The following is a 14,540-nucleotide window of genomic DNA, read 5'->3' as shown; positions in this document are numbered from 1 at the left end:
GAGCACCGATTTTCTCCTGCTTGTCATTCAGATTTCTGAAGAACATCGCTGCAACTCCCATCACCTCCGCCGCGAGGGACTGTCGGTTAATTGTGGGAGCGCCACAAATGTACTGTAAAACACAAGCAAAGACCATCATTAGACCTGCTCAATTTAATGTTTGCCTCAGTTACCTTAGAAAACGTTATTGTGGTCTTCAATCTTCCTCTCATTTCATTTACATCCAAAATTACGTGGTTCTACTAGAAATACTTTAATTTAACAACAACTTACATTCAAAATCTGGACCACTCCGTGAAGCACATTGTCCTCTCCAGTCTCCATCTCTGAAAGCTGTGGTGGTACCGTCAAGTTGTTCATCGTGTTGTCACGACAATCTGCAGCAAATATTTGGAATAATATATTGTCAATTTTTCACAGAAAATTGACAATTGCTAAGGTCACCAAATGTACTTTTTTCAACTCACAGTTTTGACGGAAATAAAGAACGTTGTCTGCAATCAAATCCTTGAGAAGAATCTCGCAGTGGATGAAGTCTCTCAGAGAATGGCTGTCGCGTGTCTCACAATCACTGGAAATCGAACTGGAAATGGAACTGGAATCTGGAGGGAAACAAGTGACTGCCAACACTGAACGAACCTGAACCGGACTGAAAGGAAAAGGCCAAATGGGTTCTATCTGCTGTCTGTCCTTTGATGTGTCATAAAAGGCTCTTTAAAAAACTGGAGAAGATCAAAATGATAAAAGGTCCTTTGATGTCCTCCACGAGGCTCCTCCCCCATGAGGCCACGCCCCTTGAGGCTCCTAGCAACGATGCCCCGCCCCCTTGAGGCTGCTCCCCCAGCCACTCTGAAGGACTGGGGGAAAATTGTTGCCAATCTTATTGTTTATTTGTATAATAATTAGCTGTTTTTACTCTTCTATTTTTATTTTTGTCTTTTACGTGAAGCACATCTGCTTCAGCCACAGTTGTTTTAAAGTGCTACATAAATAAAGGACTTGACTTGAAAGAGGTTTGAGTTTGATATATCAATATTGGAAACCTGACAGATCCGTGAATGGTTTAAGCAGAAATGTCCAAAATTAACTTCATTCCAAATCATTCAGAAAAACCACTTCTTCCTCTTTCTCCACAACAAAATGTCTTGAGTCTTAAACCAAGTCTAGTGATTCTGTCATTATACTGACCGCACTCTTACTGGCAAGCTCAATATTTCAGGAGCACAGAGATCAATCTAGTCACACACTCAGGTGCACGGTTTAATGTTTATATGGATCAAAATCAATTTGATTGTGGTAAAAATCCTTTAGAACCTCCTTTAGCCTAGGAAACACTGATGCTTCCTTTAGAACCTCCTTTAGCCGAGGAAACACTGATGCTTCCTCTAGAACCACCTTTAGCTGAGGAAACACTGATGCTTCCTTTAGAACCTCCTTTAGCCGAGGAAACACTGATGCTTCGTCTAGAACCTCCTTTAGCTGAGGAAACACTGATGCTTCCTTTAGAACCTCCTTTAGCCGAGGAAACACTGATGCTTCCTTTAGAACCTCCTTTAGCTGAGAAAACACTGATGCATCCTTTAACAAAACAGAAGAAATCATGCAAGAACCAGCTCTTTTTGTCTCTGGCTCCTGTTTCACAGACCTTCTTACCCTCATGTTCTCAGGTGGTTCCCGTCGTGGCCCGGATTCTGACGGAGATGTTCTCCGGAGAACTCAGCTGGTCCACAGACAGCATCTGCCTGCAGATCTCCAACCCTGACGTGAAGGACCAGACGGTGGAGCAGTTCAAGGAGCTCCAGAGGCTCCTGCAGAGCCAACACATCCAGGGGCCCTGGAACCTCCATGTCTCTTAGAGAAACACATCCAGGGGCCCTGGAACCCCCATGTCTCCTAGAGCAGTGTTTTTCAACATTTTTTGAGCCAAGGCACACTTTTCTCTTTGGAAAAATCTCGAGGCACACCACCACCCGGAAATGGTAACATTTTCAACTCTGTAGCCTATATTAACAATATAAAGTCATTCTCATCAATGCTTTATCAAAAGGAATCAAATAAATACAGAAAAAAAGTATTTCCCAATTTCTTTTTTTTTTATTTTTACTCACTCAGTGTGAAATCTGGGCCTGTTTGGATGAACACAGAGCTGAGATCCTGGCAGGAATAGAAGACAGACAAACACCAACATGTCTAGTTCGGAGTTCAAATCCTCCCTTTTCAAAAACTTCTCCATCACTGTCACTGACACAGTACTTTGATACAAGATGGGAGCAGCGGCAGGTGGTGGAGGTTAACGAGACTGACGTCTTTCAGTTTCGATTTCAACGGCAAAGTCCTGTGCTGCCATCTCTTGGCGAAGAGTATTTATACATGATTACTCTGCAACACACTGCTCTCAGAGAGCAAATGTTTTTTTTAGGAAAAAAATGTGAAATTGGATAATTTCCCAGGGCACACCTGACTATATCTCGCGGAACACCAGTGTGCCGCGGCACAGTGGTTGAAAAACACTGTTGTATAGGATGTGCATGAAGTTCAACATGCCGTCTAAAATGACATTTTCCTGGTGAAAGGAGGTAAACAGCTCCTGCCTTGTCATCAATAGAGCAATAAGATGTGTTGTGAACGCTGCCTCTGTAACTTAATTAAGCCACACGTCCTGCTGAGGCTGCACATGGTCAAGATAGGGAGAAAGAAGCTGTCTGTGACTGGTTGTGTCTTAGATGATAACGTTCCAGCTACACTAACCAAATATGCTTTCCTTTTCATGTTTATTGAATCTTACGTAATTTAATCTGTTCAATAATGCATGCGTGTTTTGTAAAAGCCTGTGATTATACAGGTAGAACATTGACGCTCTGACATGTGGTCAGCTGTGAAAGAAAAGTCAGTTACCAGAAGAACAAAACATAAACAATTTAAATAGCAAATATACGGTCAGGAGTGTATTTGTATGAAGGGGCTGCATACTAATAAGGATCTATTCTCAGAGTAGAATGAAATGTGCTTACAGTTCACAAATTTATTGTCATTGATCAAATCAAATCAAATCGAGCAGGTGGAAAAATATTCATATTAATGCAGTCTATAAGTGTCTTAACAAAATGTGTCCTGCGTGATATTTGATGATATATGATTAATATCTCTATTAACAACCACAGACTAAATTATACTCAATAAAAGTGTGCAATAGCCGGAACACGATGTAGAATTCAAGAGTTCAATTATGAAAAATACAAACCATGTTGATATTTTGCTGACGATTTTCTCAAAATCTCAAAGGAAAGTATGACTTAATCAGGTGGTCATGCCGTGTTTTGCTGTGTCATGATATTGTAGGCATGCCGCGACAAGCGATGTGCCTTCATCAGGCTGATCAGCGCCTCCCCTTCCCAGATGATTTGTGTTGGTTAATTGGTTAAGTTGTGGGTCTCAATCAGTTCAAACACAGCGGGGCTTGCTGGTAAGGTCTGGTCTTAAAATAGAAATGCTTAATGTCAGTTTAACTAATCTGGATTTAATCAACTGACTAAGGGACACACTGAAATTCAGCAGTAAATGGAAAGAGACAAAGACGCACACAGTGTCGTATCATAGGAGACTTGTTTTGACTGTTTCGTTATTGTTTGGTTAATTGGTGTGTGTAAATAGAGCCGTGGGAGTGTATGTGTGAGATATTTTGGGGGGGACATTTCCTTCAAAGGTGGTTCCTTTGATTGTTCTCCTAACCGTGAAGAAACAGGCAAACAGGTGTGCTGATGTACGATCTTATTCAGAATAATAGTTTATTCTAAAATAACAAAATTTACTTAGTTTTATTGGTGATCCTGCCGTATGGCGGTTAAAAACTTGACATCATGTACATTTAATTCATGGACAACTCCAATATGTTATGTTGAATGGATGAATCTGTAATTTGGATGCCCATTTTAACAGCAATTACTTTAAAAATACATTTGGTTGAGCAACTTTCATAAATTCATCAATAAATGACATTTTCAAAGAGACATTGACAACCAAGCATGTAAAAAAAACTTCAAGTTCCGTGTCCAAAATGTATACTTTTCTACTGATCGAGACAACTCTAAGCTTTTTATTCTGTTAGATATCGCCTAATAACACAACATAAGTTATTGGTTTGCACTGTTGCTTGAAAGTGAGAGGATCCAGGCCAATTGTTCACCCCTGTATGCACTCCGGCTTGTCATGATATGAGTGTGTACAGCTGTCTGTCTTTCTGTTTTTGTCAGGATGTACCATCACGCAACCCCCCCCCCCCCCCCCTTTTGACTTTGCAGGGCTTCATTCACGTCATCCAACATCTTGTAATCATGAAAGGTTGTGCAGGCACCTGCAAGAAACCATGATTACCCTGTCCAGGGCACATGTTTAGTTTTGAAAAAGCAGAGCCTTTCACACTGAATTAGAGTTAGAATTCAAATAAATGTAAAACTCTATCGCTTCAAAAAAATGTAAAACTCTCTTTCACGTCAAGTGTGATTTACTTTCACACTCGATCTGATTGACTTTCCCCCGTGGACAGTGCTAATGCGATGCATTTTGCAAACCTAACTTGACCTTTCTGATTGGACTCTGGGAAAATGCAACAGTTTGAGCCCTTGACCATTAATGAGGAATCCCCCCCCCCCCCCCCCCCCCCCATATTTTCCAATGATTGAAGTCACGGAGGGGTGAGCCCCGAGTGTTAGTTATTACAGTATATGTGTGTATAAGTGTGTGTGTGTGTGTGTGTGTGTGGGATTGTGAATGTGTCCCTCCCACAGTGGACGCACAAGTAAACGTCCCTTGTCATTTACCACACGGTGACAATTCAGGTATTTTACAGAATGTTACTGCACGCAGGTGGGAATCCATGGTCTGATATACTGATGTCCTTAAAATGCATTCCAATATTTTTTTTACACCTTTACATAAAACTGAAGCTTCCCATTGGCTGAGTCACACTCCACCCTCCGCCTCTTTTCCCCTGGTTTCCCGGGCAACCATGTCAGGGTGGAGGAAAAGAGCAAATCATATGAGGGCAAAGCATCTTTCACTCTCCCCTTTCTCTTTTCCCTCCCTCTCTCTCTCTCTCTCTCTCTCTCTCTCTCTCTCCCCCTCTCTCACTGTGTGTGTGTTGTGTGTGTGTGTGCATATAAAAGCCTCTCTCTCCATGCTTTCACTCCACTCTGAGATCTCCTTTGCGTTGCAGAGAGGATAGACACACGACTAAAGACACAGGAGGGGGGACACATCCAGAAGAGATCCTTGTGAGACATTTATTTGACCTTGCCTCTCTTTCCCCCGTTTTTCTGTCTCTCTCAGTCTCTCTCAGTCTCTCTCAGTCTCTCTCTGTCTCCCTCTCCCTCTCTCTCTCTCACTTTCCCCAATGTACTGGGGGTCTCCCTCCTTTCCCCCTCATCCCTGTTCTCACTGAGTGTCTCCGCTCTGCTTGGACGGTGGCTTCATTGATGCAAAATGGGTTGTGGCAATTCCTCAGCCACCAACACCTCTGGAGGGGGTGAGTGTTTCAGGAATTACTGTGTGTGTGTGTGTGTGTGTGTGTGTGTGTGTGTGTGTGTGTGTGTGTGTGTGTGTGTGTGTGTGTGTGTGTGTGTGTGTGTGTGTGTGTGTGAGTGTGAGTGTGAGAGAGAGAGAGAGGTGTCACTGTATCTGCACCAAAGGGGGAGGCGGTGTTTTGAATGTAAATGAAGTGTGTTGGGGTTACCCCTGCATTTTGAGTGTATGTCTATGTGAGCGCATGTGTGTATAGGCTGTTGCTTGATTTCATTCATAAATCAATCGGCATCAGTGTATCTTAATGTTTTTGCCTTGAAATGAGCGGAACTCATTTTTCTGTCCCCTCTGCTGAGTAACTTGCAGCATTCTGGTGTGCACATTGCGTGCGTGTGTGTGTGTGTGTGTGTGTGTGTGTGTGTGTGTGTGTGTGTGTGTGTGTGTGTGTGTGTGTGTGTGTGTGTGTGTGTGTGTGTGTGTGTGTGTGTGTGTGTGTGTGTGTGTGTGTGTGTGTGCTCTCCAAAGAATCCTGAAGAGGCTCCCATATTCATGCTCCTGGGTAGACCCATTTGCTTGACGACACCAACATCATAACGTCCACATTGATATCACCACTCTTCTCTTGTCTCCTGTGTGAGGGTTTCCAAGGATATAAGACATTCTCATCTTTGTATCCTCCACTTGACCGATGCTTGTAGCAGCACGGACCTCACCAATAGCCTGGTTTCATTCATAAAGCACGTGATGGACATTTCTGTCTAGAAAAGTCATTACTTTGCGGTTGAACTAATGATACTCAAGATTTCCTGCTTATCCCTGTGACTTCTGTGTCCTCAAGTAACTCCCTCGGTGGTTTCACCTTGATACATGTTTTAAACCACACCGAATACATCTCCAGGCACCACAGTCAGATTGAGAGTATAATTAGACTGAAGTACCTGCAGGATTACCTCACCACTGCTGCACATTGAAGCTGTACAATGTGTACTTGAACATGTGTGGATGTGTGTGTTTGTGCCTGCAGGTATCTAATCAGTGCTTGCCAGGCATGTTAACAGGACCACAGACAGCTACTGTGAAACACAAGCCAGTATCGAGGTTTCTTCTTCTTCTTTGCTTGAAATTGGATCTACTTTGTTGTGACCCCACCATCAAACAAGGTCTAGCAGGCGTGTGAGTGCGCTTGGGAGAAGTCTGGCATGTCCTCAGCTGCATTTATTCCCGTGTCCATTATTTTCTGTTCTGTCTTAGAGGTCAGTGTTCAGCACAATGTCAAGGACATGTGACACCCTGTCACTCTGACAAATGTGGATGACCTGCTGCACTCATGTCCTTCACAGCTGGCACCAGCTGGTCGGAGAGAAAAGAGGCAAACCTTTTTCTTCATTTAGAACTATTAAAATTGTACCTCGTTCAAAATCACCACCTCATATACACATTTAATAAACTCAATAATTGAATAAAAATAAAAACAACCTATTACATACATTGATTTCAGAATACTGGAATAGTTCTTGCTTTGAGGCTTCTTCAAGGGCCAAGGGTTATGTTTTACTCAAAGCTTGTTATAGTTACACAATAAAAAAACACAAAACTGTTTATTTCTAATTATATATATATATATATATATATATATATATATATATATATATATATAGCAAACAATTGTAAAATTCAGTGAAATCACTTATGATCCTCACTGTGTGCACAACAAAGGCTGCTATTGTGTGTATTGCTATTTGTTTTGTGGGTACTGAGATTAAATATGGTCATAAGATCCAGAGAGTGTGAAGGAGGAGAACTCTTTCAGGTCAAAAGGTCGGAACACGTAATTCTTTAGGTCTTAGGCCATATATATTATGAGGTGGTTGAAACAGCAGCTTCATGTTTTATCATGCAAAATTCTAGACATCCTTGACAAGCAGCATCCATTTCATGTCAAAGCATGGGAAAGTGAGGATGAATTTATTGTCTGTTTACTACAACTTGACTATGTTCCCTGACACTTTGTTGCTTTAGCATTTTAATTACAGTTATTTGTCAGGATTGTGTGCACAATTGCCTTCGAGGGCTAAATAAATCTGGCTGAACTCAACTGAAGATCAAGTATGAACTGACAGAAACGGCAGTTGGGGTTTGCTGGGGTGGGTTCATGTCTGATAGAAGAACAGATCACAAGTATTTAGGTAAGAAATAGTGAAATTTCAAGCAATGATTTGACTAAACTCAAATGACCAGGCTGCACATCACATTGCTCGTCCCTAATCTTATGCACCCAGATGTGCACCCTTGGATATAAATGATCTTTTGTTAGGTCAATGAATAGGCCTCTGTGTCCTGTCAGCAGACTCGAGCTCTTTATATGAAAGCCATTCCTGCTGCAAGGATGAGATCTGCTATACTTGCTATGTTGAAGTTTCCAGTTTTGTGCTTCAGTGTTTGGGCTTTTTCAGCCTTGTACCTTTCATTTGAAGCTCCACTACTGTTGTAGGTGATCAAAAAATACAATTGTGGTTTTGGCTCCTCGGCTGTTATCAGTGTCATTCTACACATTTAAGAAGGAATTCACGTTACTCTCCAGCTGAAATGTATCGCAATCTCTTTACTAACCAACACCATTTTCGTCTCCTGACGCTGGACACATGACCTGTTGTGTTGGTCCATAAACGAGTTCAACAGCTCTCGGACCAGCACAATGGGAGTCTTCTAAACGGAGGAATTTTAAACAAATTTTATAAATTGATGTATGTTATTTGTTTCAAGTGAGGTGAGGGCAGAAAATGGAGAAATGCAACACAGTGTGTACAATTTTAAGAGTTTATATATTCAAAACACACATAATGCAGCCCGAAAGCTCAAAACTGAAAGTATAAAAGGGACAATGTCCCTTAAATGAGCATGTTGTGGTTTGATACACTTTCCTTGAGTTTGAAGCACTATAAAGATGCAGGAATACATTTTAAATCCATCTTAATGGTAAATATTGAAAACATAGGCTGGGATATACATGTGAGTATGTGTGAGGTAAACAAGGTGTACAAATGTTTAAAAGAAAAAAATAAATAAAGGAACAAACAAACACATCCGCATTTAAAATATTAAAGTTTTCTGAGTAAATTATTGATAAAGCTGCAACATTTTTGGGAGTCAACAGATGCAGTTTATTGTATTGGCTATGTCTGAGGTTTTCCTGTTGCGAGTTTGCAAACCACGCCATAAAAAATGCCAAAACAAAACGGTTGCTCTGAGTGATGACCCCCCGCAGGTAATTATCACCTCCGCTTTGTAGCTGCCAGGCCCACCACCGACATCATAGGTGACTCTCGCTACAAAGCTTTAAAATGGCACTTTGAAGAGGTTTTGGCTCCAGTCTGTCCCCTGCATCGAACAGAATCCAGAGGAAGCAACTAGTGGGGCTTCAGAGAAAGATACTGTCATTTCCTCTGCAAAGGAAAGGATGTAACAAAAATCTTTTTTTTTTTATTTACGTTTTTTCGACCTAGGGTGTATGTAAATTTTCCAGCAGATCATTCAGTCACCCGTTCTGTGTATAATTCATTTCTTACAAGTTTGAGAGCACACGTTAAAAAGTCTGGCGTGTAAATACAGAAATTATAAGAAATAATGCAATTGAATTAATGGCAACAACAGTTAAGAAGAATATCGTCCAAAAAAGCAAAACAAAACAAGATATCTCCCAGATTGTACTTTTCACTTTGCTTCAATCACTCGTACAAATGTTGGTTATGGATGTGAACTGATGCCACAATAGCAATTGATCTGGGGCGCCGTATTTTTATAGTGTGATGATCAATATGTTCTCAGGCCATTCTGTTCAGCATTGATCTTAATCTGTCGAAAACATTCTAATTACATGATGGTTCAATAGATGGTCAACTAAAGCACGTTTCATATCCCTTCATGTCACACGCACAGTGTCTTTCACTTCAGGTGATAAATGTTGAGTTCCTAAATGTACCTTTTGTATAAATAACCAAGATTCAATCCAAATAATCTATATGTGGGGCAATTGATGGAAATTAGCATTGTGCTAAATAAGGCATGTTTACAGTAACCTCTAGAAGAGATGGACTGTTCATTAATATGCACTGTCCCATCCAAATAACAACATGAAATAAATATAATTTTTGTGTCATTAAATGTGCAGGGACTGATTTGCTTTGACTCCCAGAGGTGTTGGTTTTCCTGTGTGTTAAATGTGTTGAGAGAAATAACAGAAATGTTTTGTTCAAAGCTTTAAAACAGCTAAAATCAGAAGAAATATTGTACAAAAATGGTCCAAATAGAAACAACAACAAATGTCAAAATGGGCTAGGCTGATGATGTGCTTCAATTTTAGAAACGCTGTTATCCTCACTTTAAAGGTTAAAATTTTATTCCTGTGACAAAACAGCTTCTTTGGCCATAAATGTTGCTGAACTCTAACCCGGCAATCAAGTCATTTATTTTATGCGAGTTACAGGAAATGGAGTTAGGGCAGAAAATATTTCCTGGAGTGTTGATGACAGGAATGTTTTTTCCACCAACTGCACTTTACTGTTGCTTCATAATGGACAAATCGTGAACCTGAATGAACAGTGTGCGATAAGTGTTATATGGACCCATTTTATTCAGACTGTCACTGAATTATACTTTCATATCTATCTCCAGGGCCGGCAGAAGCCTCCAAGGATGTGTAAGTACAACCGTCATTTCCCTGTCATCCAAAGTATTCATGAAGTTCAATATCTCAGTATCACAGTATATAAATAATATATTCAGGGGTGGCATGGCTAGATTGGTAGAGCTCAAAACATTCTTTATCTGTATCAATAGTGACGTCTGTCTTGTAACACAGCAACCATGTTCACATTAACCTGTGTTTTCAAGACTGACATTTTTTTTAAAATCTACATGAATTTGACACGAAAGCAAAGATATAGAGCGCATAAAACAATCATGTAGATTTGGCCAGAAGTTAGTAGAAGTGAGTTTCATGTAAAGTTTTAAGGCAAACGATCATTCTTCATATCGACAGATAGATTTTAAAGACGAACAATGTGGGCATTTGATGTTCTCACTTCTACATGAACACCAGATTAAATTGAAAAAAAAAATACAAGGTCACACAGTACAAGTAATTGTCAAGAGAGCCTTGAATAAGTATACATAGATTTATACTGTTTACTAATATTGTGATTGAATAAATCAGGTCTGGAGACGAGACTGTTGGGGTATTATGACCCCAAGAGAGAAGAAAGTAAAAACAAATATTAAAAAAAATAAATCATTTATTCAAAGTTGCCTTCTTCAGAAAATGTGCCACATCATGGGAATAAAGACAGTTTAGTGTGCCAAGAAAAGACATAAAAACCAACCGGGCTGGCTCTGATTCTGGGAGTCCATGCTTTTACAGTAATTCACTTGATTTTATCCAAGAAAGAGAAATGGTAACTTTAAACATATCTCTCACACACACACACACACACACACACACACACACACACACACACACACACACACACACACACACACACACACACACACACACGCTGTATAAGACTCTTCCTTGGCCTGTCTTTGTGTGTATGCTCTCTGATAAACATCTGAGCTGCCAACTTAGGGCCCATGAGAGCTGACAGTACGGTACTGACTCGCTGAAGCTAATCACAGCTGCCTGGGACTGTATTACGCAGCGAAATATCATAAACAAATGCATGCAGGTCGACACGGTGCATATGCACAGCATGCACAGAAAGAGTGGTATAACCAGTCATTTGTAAAAGACAACAATAAGGGGCCAACACCCGTCCATTTGTGTTTTGTTTGTGCAGGTAAAACCCAAATAAGGGGTTAAGGCTTCAAGTCAGCCCTTCACACTCTGACAACAGCAAAAACCTGGACAGGTTCAGTCATCTGACCTGAAATGAAAAGTGTGCTTCATCATCAGTAGTTGCCATCGGGGATTTATCAGTTTTCCCTTCAGGGCAAAAGCAGCACACCTCAGATGTTCTGCAGCTCAGCAAAAGTACAACCACCGTCCAGTGTTTCCCGCTTCTCATTATTTGTGGAGATAATCCGTACGTCCCCTGTGGTCCCATTAAACTCACATGAGCTGTGTTTTTTCTCCCATTCAGGACAGAGGATCCATCAGCAGAAGATGAGAAAAGAAGGTATTCTATCAATCATTTAACATTTATTAGATATTGTAGTTATTGAACAGAAATGTGTGCTTTACATATCAATTGAAACTCTGCCCTTGAACACATCCAGATCATAAACTGTAAACAATTAAAAAAAAGAACAACCACAAATTAAATGTGATATATTTGTACATTTCACATTGTCAAAAAGCTAGGGAGGTCATTAAGTGGTAATTAAGGATGGCTCAGCCCTATTAAATCACATTTATTCAGCAATTCCTTCTATAATAGGAAAAACAAGAATCCAATATCGCTATTTACTCACTGCTGCAATTAGTGTCTGCATTTCCTCATTTTAGCAAAGAAGATATATTTGGCTCTGATGAATTCTGTCCTGTTTTTAATCACACTTTACTCAACGTTTCAGTCTTTCTTTAAAATTATACACATCATTCCACACCATACTGTTCTGCTTGGGAGAAAAAAACACTTTTCTGCAATTAACTTTCACACAAAACAATGGCACTGCTGTTGCATGTCAAGGGCTTCGCACAGTGACCCACAGTGGTGAACAATCAGCCGTGAACATCCAAACATAAGCTCGCTTCTCGAACACCTTCATACAAGGTTGCATATTTCTATCACCACGTATGATTGCAGTGAATGGAAACAATCAATTGAAAGAAAAGTAAACACAGTATATTGTCAGACGCTGTACCGTGTTATTGAGCCAAATTCAGCAAAATGAATCGATAGCCATATGGTTTTCATTGCTATCCTGGCTTGATCAGACATATATGATGCTTTAATCGATTTCAGGTGGAAATTGTGTGTTTACAGCAGCAAACAAAACAAACAAACAAACAAGTAGCGGTACGCAGTAAGAAAACGGAGGAATCTCGCTAAAAGAGGATTGGCAAAAAGTGCTAAAAAACATACAAATTCATGTGCTATGAGTCATCGGGTTTGATTTTACGGTGCTAAAAAGCAAAGGTTAAATACAGGTGATTTTAAATAAAATGTTTCATCTTGCTTTAATACATGTTTTAATAGATACAAACATATTCCAGTGTCCCCGTCACAAGTTTTGCTGTTGCATTTGTTCAGATCGACAATAACATTAGATTGAAACCTGGTTCATGGTTTTACAATGTCCTCTCCTCTTCCTCTTCGGTCCTCACAGAAACTATGGAGGCGTCTACGTTGGTCTCCCAGCAGACCTGACCACTGTAGCTGCGAGTCAGTCGAAGTCTACGCGTAAAGGTAAACGTCTCCAAAACATGTCCTGAATATCTCAATTGAGCATTGAGGATGTTATTCATGAGGCTGTTCTCAATCGCTCACAGTAATGAGATGCCCTGTTCTGACACTGATTGGCATCTTGTAGTGAAGCACCCAAAGACATACTGAGAAGAAAAAAAAAAAAAAAGTCCCTTGTGGCTGAAGCACCTTTTTATAAATCCACATTGCCTGCAGCGTCTTTATCATAACTGAATATTAATGAGAAGTTTTACATTTGCTATAGCCATCAGGGCATTCATATACAGAAAAAAATACAAAATAAAAAAAAAAAAATATATATATATATATATAATTATTCTGACTCCCAGTTACAGTCCAGTAAATGGATTTATACCAATATGTGTATCCACAGGGGGCAATTTATTTTCATATTGGCTCTACTACTATAAATGCAACGTCTTTACTGATATCCACAAAACTGTCACTTCTGTTAATGAAGCATACATTTCATTTCACTTCATTTGTATCCGGCTGTATTGTGATCCATTTTAAAAACCGACTAAAGTCATGTTCTTCAGTCCTACAGACGTTCTTGTTGTGTGCTTGTCCTTGAGCTCACCGAGGTTAAATACTGTTTAATAATCAATCGATTGGAATAAGAAGCACTGGCTCGTGTTCTTGCTTGAAGTCGAGCAGCTCAGGCTGCTGGGTAGAGTGTGTGGGTGTATTCCAGGGAAGTCTTGCCAGTTGAGACAGAAACATCAGAAAAGAACAAAAAGAATGTGTCAAATAGCCGTCCCCTATAATTATCTGGGCACTCAAGTCATTTTTTTTTCCCACTCTCTCTCTTTCTCTCTCTCTCACTCTCTCTCTCTCTCTCTTTGTCTCTCCTTCTCTCCTGCAGACTAGCGACTATTAAAGGGAACAGAACACAGGTACTTGAAAGAGAAGCAGCTTGTTCATCACTTGCTTTCTGTTCCGTCTGGTGGCGAGACCACATGCAGGGCATTGACTCTCTTTTCTTTCGTATTGGCAGGATTCCGCATTTTCTTTCAATCATATTCCAAGCCGAGCGCATGTCAGCGCTCTTTTTCGGGCTCACCGTCCTCTGAACACCGTCTGGAGCTTTTACACGGGCATCGGGCGAGATGTGGACAGCTTGCCTGGGCTCTGATGGCTCCGATGACGTGACCTCACGGAGTCATGGGTGGCACAGTGATGCGGGGACGTGCAGCACAAGTCTGGATCGTGCGTCCGTCGTCACCCTTCACTTTGCAAACGAGAAAAAAAGTGGTTCTCGACCAACACCGACCCAGGGACTGGCAGCTGTGGGTGGCGGCGGCAGGCATCGTGACAGCCGTCTTGGCTTGTCTGTGGCGTCACTGGAACGTTTCCTTTCCTGGGAAGGAGACGGAGGATGCGGCCAACTTACTCACAAACTGTGTGGCACTCGCACTCACTCCTGATAGCCCCCTGCAGTAGCGTTCACTGCTCAGTCTTTTCACTGAGACGCCATCAATGATTCATCGTGTTGCCGAGACAGAGTGATAAAGAGTCGGAGATAAATGTGCAGAAGGCACCAAACATGCTCCTGTTAATGCATCACAGAGCATCTCAGTGACCTTGAACAAAGCCCTG

General features: G+C 40.8%; 1 protein-coding gene across 1 annotated transcript; it reads left to right on the top strand.

Moving 5' to 3' along the window:
* Nucleotides 1-5,478: 5,478 nt before the first annotated feature.
* Nucleotides 5,479-13,811, top strand: c25h12orf75 (chromosome 25 C12orf75 homolog; the record flags this gene model as incomplete). The annotated part of the gene is made up of 5 exons (XM_080505551.1): nucleotides 5,479-5,521; nucleotides 10,189-10,213; nucleotides 11,655-11,690; nucleotides 12,844-12,923; nucleotides 13,807-13,811. 5 exons carry the CDS (start codon nucleotides 5,479-5,481, stop codon nucleotides 13,809-13,811), a joined length of 189 nt encoding a protein of 62 aa, XP_080361677.1.
* Between the last annotated feature and the right edge of the window lie 729 nt (nucleotides 13,812-14,540).

The sequence above is a fragment of the Blennius ocellaris genome (assembly GCF_963422515.1).
Source record: "Blennius ocellaris genome assembly, chromosome: 11".
NCBI lineage: Eukaryota > Metazoa > Chordata > Actinopteri > Blenniiformes > Blenniidae > Blennius > Blennius ocellaris.
This window is presented reverse-complemented; position numbering and strand designations above follow the sequence as displayed.